This window comes from Elephas maximus, chromosome 2, assembly GCF_024166365.1.
Source record: "Elephas maximus indicus isolate mEleMax1 chromosome 2, mEleMax1 primary haplotype, whole genome shotgun sequence".
In the NCBI taxonomy this organism is placed as follows: domain Eukaryota; kingdom Metazoa; phylum Chordata; class Mammalia; order Proboscidea; family Elephantidae; genus Elephas; species Elephas maximus.
The window spans coordinates 57,813,727-57,818,639 of NC_064820.1; the positions used below are offsets into that span (position 1 = coordinate 57,813,727).

The window sequence follows — 4,913 nt, forward strand, 5'->3', positions numbered from 1 at the left end:
GGAGTTTGGATTTTGTTCTGGCTGCAGTGAGAAGCTTCTGATTGGAGTTTTTAAGCTGGGGAGTGACTTAATCTATACTTTAGAATAACTGCTCTAGTTACAATATGGGGAATGGACTGTGGGGTGAGAGTGGGGACGGGGGACCAGTTAGGAAGCCTGGTGGAGTCTCCAAAATGACACAGGGTCAAGGTAGTTGATAATGAGGAAGAAGGCAGTTCAGGCTTCAGATTAACGTCAAATGACAGTGCTATGGATTGAATTGTGTCCCCCCAAAATAGGTGTCAACTTGGCTAGGCCATAATTCCCAGTATTGTGTGGCTGTCCTCCATTTTGTGATCTGATGTAATTATCCTCCATTTTGTGATGTGTTGTAAATCCTAGCCTCTATGCCTGCGGTTATGGTCCCATTTGGGAGTAAGTTGTCCTTTATGTTAATAAGGTAGGGTTAGTGTGGGATGTATCTTGAGTCACCATCTTACTAAAGAGTGTGACTCAAGTCACCACCCTTAATTCAGTCACCACCCTTATTCAAGTCACACCCTTAACTGAATCACACCTTTTATAAGCGATAAAAGGAGAGAGAAACAAACAGGGAGAGGGACCTCAATACCACCAAGAAGAAGAGATGGGAGTGGAAGCATCCTTTGGGCCTGGGATCCCTGTGCTGAGAACTTTCTAGAACCAAGAGACACAGAGAGAGAGAGCTGTAATGCTGGAAACAGCATAAGACAGCGAGAAGCAGTGGTAGAGAAACAGAAGCAGCAGAACCAGGAGACCAGCGCTAGATGATGTGGGAGCCGGCACAGAGAGAGAGAGAGAGCTGAGTGCCTTCGGGCCGAGGCTCTTAGTGGAGTGGGGTGCCTCTGGGCATTTAACAGCAGAGTTAAAGAACTTTGTAACACTTAACCTGAGCAGGGCAGAGACCAGGCCAAGGGTCCAATGGGCTGATGGGCCAAGGGCCTGAGAGAGGCCTGCCTGTAGAGGTGGATGAGAAGAGGCTGTCCTGATCGACACAGACCTTCCCCCAGAGTTGCCAGACAGAAAGCCTTCTCCTTGAGCTGGCACTCAGAATTCAGACTTCTAGCCTCCTAAACTGTCAGAGAATAAATTTCTGTTTGTTCAAGCCATTCGTATACTTGTAGTATTTCTGTCATAGCAGCACTAGATAACTAAGACAGGAGACAGGCAGTCTGGGGAAAATGGCAGAAGCAAGAGTCTAGAATGCGGTGGTAGAAATGTGGATGCTCATTTTTAACCTAAGCAACTCACTCATGATCACTCATGGAAACTTATCACTTAGCTCTAGTCCTCTGGTCTGTTTTAGAGGTCCCTGAAGATGAGAAACTATAAGAGCATTGGATACATTTTTCTCTCCCCATCCTAGCAGCCTCTTTCTGGCAGTTTAAAGCTAAATCCTTAAAAAAAAAATCCTTAAGATCCCATTAATTTCCTGCCTCGGGGAGTAAGTTCTGTTCTTGACTTACTGCTCAGAGCAGCACTGATGAAACCATCTCTCAGTATTTTATAACTGAGGAGACATTAACGTATCTAAAAGTGTTTATTTTTCCCTTGAGGGCCACCAGTTTGTAAAGTGCAGGTCAAAAAAGGTGAGTGTGAATTGCATTATTAGGGTGAGTTCATCAGTAGGTATACATCAAAATGTACACAGAATTTTTTTTGAAGTAATAAAACAGAGTTAAATGAGATTTTATTCCCTTCTGTTTTCTGATCTTTAATTTTTTAGTTTTCCTTCCTTCTAATAAAACATACATTTTTTTTTTAAAGGAAAGGTATTCCTGGAGTCTACCCGTTCTCAAAAATCCACAGAGAGGGAGTTTTCTATATTTTAAAACTTATTTTGCATATGTATATTATATGTACACTATAAAAATAAAAAGTACAAAAGTATTTATAGGGAAATATAAGTCTCCCTTCAACCCCTGCTTCCGAATCACCCTGTTACTCTTTCCTGAGGCAACCACTGTTCCCAGGTACATATCTTCCAGAGAGATTCTATTCATACAAGCAAAGCCCTACTTTTTAAAAAGTATAAATAGTAGCACATGGTATAGTCCTGTTCTGACTTTTTTTTTACTTAGTGAATCTTGGAAACCCTTTCATAGCAGTAGATGAAAAACTGCCTCATTACTTTTTCAGTGGATGTCCACTATATCAGAGCTATGACTAGATTAATCGTTAGTTTTCTGGGCTTTAATGTCAAATAGTTCAAAGCTTCAACGTTTGCTCTCTGTTGGGGCTTTGTTTTCACTAAGATTCCCCATTCTCTGTCCCTCCAGTCCCCATCTGAAGTCTGACACTTACCTAGCTTGGTCATCTGGTCTCCTTTTTTGATAAGTCAAACGTAAATAAACCCAGATGATGTAGCTCAGGTGTCCCTTAAGCACAAAAGATGAAATAAAACAAAATGTATAGGACTGAAGACTCGTCGAATGCTCAAGATTTGAATGTGCACGTGTGTGTGTGTGTGTGTGTGTGCATGCATCTTAACTCCTAATTAATTAAAGTGAGGTTCATCTCTCCCGAGCAAATGCATTAATACCAATATTATCAGCCCATATTAGTGGTTAAGTGCTACGGCTGCTAACCAAAGGGTCGGCAGTTCGAATCCACTGGGCAGTCCTTGGAAACTCAATGGGGCAATTCTACTCCGTCCTGTAGGGGAGGTATGAGTCGGAATCGACTCGAGAGCACTGGGTTTGGTTTTCTTTTTTTATTATAATATTTGTGCATGTCTCTGGAACTAAGAGGTGTTAGGTATTTCTCAAATCGTTGTAGTTCGCTAGGGCAGAGTACTCATACCCTTTCTGATGCAAACTCTTTTTCTCTTGAGGTAAGCTGGGCAGACATATTTGCCAAGGATAACTGAGAATGTGAGGGCAGTCCTTTACTCTGCAGCTTGTGCAGGCTGTGTGCTAAATGTAACTCTGAAACACACCCTATAAATAGCAGCTCATTGTCAGCATGTGTGAAAAGACAAGAGTGAGTGTGTCCTGGTACAATTCAGGCCTCATTAAGTGGCTGTGTCTGGGCAGGGCTGTAAGCGAACAGCCACTCCAGCTGATAAGTCTAGTCAGCAGGCAACCGGGAGGGTTCACCAGTGGAACCTGACAGAAGCTAGACGAAAGGGAAGCTGCTCAATGCCCTTTTCTCCTCCACCATGGCAAAAATCATCCTGAGACACCTCATAGAGACTCCAGTGCGTTACCAGGAGGAATTTGAAGCTCGAGGTTTGGAAGACTGCAGGCTGGACCATGCTTTATATGCACTGCCTGGGCCAACCATTGTGGATCTTGGAAAAACCAAGGCTGCCCAGGCTCCTCAAGCGGACTCAGTGGCCGAGATGCAACCACAAGAAGGTAAATCCCACTTTCAGGTCCTGCTGGATGTGGTCCAGTTTCTCCCCGAAGATATCATCATTCAGACCTTCGAAGGCTGGCTGCTGATTAAGGCTCGACATGGAGCCAGAATGGATGAACATGGCTTTATCTCAAGAAGCTTTACCCGACAGTATAAGCTGCCAGATGGCGTTGAAACAAAAGATTTGTCTGCAATCCTCTGCCATGATGGAATTTTGGTGGTGGAAGTAAAGGACTCAGCTGGGACTCAGTGAAACCTTGTCGGTCCTGTTAAGACAGAACAAAGAAGATCAGAGTTCTGCCAATGGTACCACGTGAATGTTTGTATTACTCATGTTTGAAATAATTTACCATGATTTCTATGAAGATTAAAAATATATTCATAGTTCCTGGTATGTTGAGGTTGTCTTTATTGTTCTAACTCAGAGAGGAAAAATGGTTAAATGTTGTGCCTACAGCTCAAAGTGATGCTATTCTTACAATTGAACGTTGACAATTTAGGAGTCTGTAGTTTTATACTAGAGAAGACTCAAATCATTTCTCTATCACTCCAGCATTGCAGGAGGGCCTGCATTTTTAACAATCGCCTGCAAAATAACTATTCTAATGTAAGGAATTCTTACCTATTTTATAAAAACTGTTTGTATTGCTGAAAAGAGCTGTGCTTCACTTGCTTAATAACCCTTTCTTTTTGGTGTATTTTAGTTAAAATGGAGCATAAGTATAGTACTCGGACATTGGGTCTGAAATCTAATTATGGCTCACTATGGTTGTCACTTGGAAACGCTGGTGGCGTAGTGGTTAAGTGCTACGGCTGCTAACCAACAGGTCGGCAGTTCAAATCCGCCAGGCGCTCCTTGGAAACTCTATGGGGCAGTTCTACTCTGTCCTACAGGTTCGCTATGAGTCGGAATCGACTCAACGGCAATGGGTGGATTATAGTTGTCACTGCCTTAAACTTCAGTTGGCATTTTAAGATAGAAAATCTTATTTAAAAAGAATTCCAAACATGTACTTCATTCTTTTTTTTTTTTAGCTAACCTGAATCCTAACCGGAATGATTTCTTTTTATAGAACCGGTGTATGTTCTATGGATACCTATGAAATATTGATATATGTTAACCTATACTCTCATAAATTAATATTAAGTGTAGGAAACCACTTTAAAAAGTATAATTATGGACTCAGAGAGTTTCAGTCTATGCTACTTGGATGCTACGTACATTTTTAGATTTCAGAAGATGGCAAAATATGATGCATCTGCTATCGCTGCATCAGCCTTAGCTTTAAATAGCCTGGCAGCCAGCGGACGCCTAAGTTTACACAGCCTGTCTGGGTTTACACAGCACATCTGATGATGACTGCCTGTATTCTCCTGAAATGCAATAAAATGGGTTGAGACCTTGGTAGAGGCTAAGTCTTTGCTTTAGGAATATTGCCTTCAACAGCCGCCCTATGACATTCCAAAGATTTGCCATGTCCTTCTGCACGTACTACGTATTTCTGCAGAGGAGGTAGCTACTTCTCCCTTATAGC

General features: G+C 42.2%; 1 protein-coding gene across 1 annotated transcript; it reads left to right on the forward strand.

Annotated features, from left to right (window-relative positions):
* The first annotated feature begins 3,132 nt into the window (after positions 1 to 3,132).
* Positions 3,133 to 3,722, forward strand: HSPB3 (heat shock protein family B (small) member 3). The gene has a single exon (XM_049863714.1). It carries the CDS (start codon positions 3,179 to 3,181, stop codon positions 3,629 to 3,631), a length of 453 nt encoding a protein of 150 aa, XP_049719671.1. The 5' UTR covers positions 3,133 to 3,178; the 3' UTR covers positions 3,632 to 3,722.
* The last annotated feature ends 1,191 nt before the right edge of the window (positions 3,723 to 4,913 follow it).

Excerpts from the sequence above, each read along its gene's own strand:
- HSPB3 (XM_049863714.1), top strand. The coding sequence starts at position 3,179 with ATGGCAAAAATCATCCTGAGACACCTCATAGAGACTCCAGTGCGTTAC.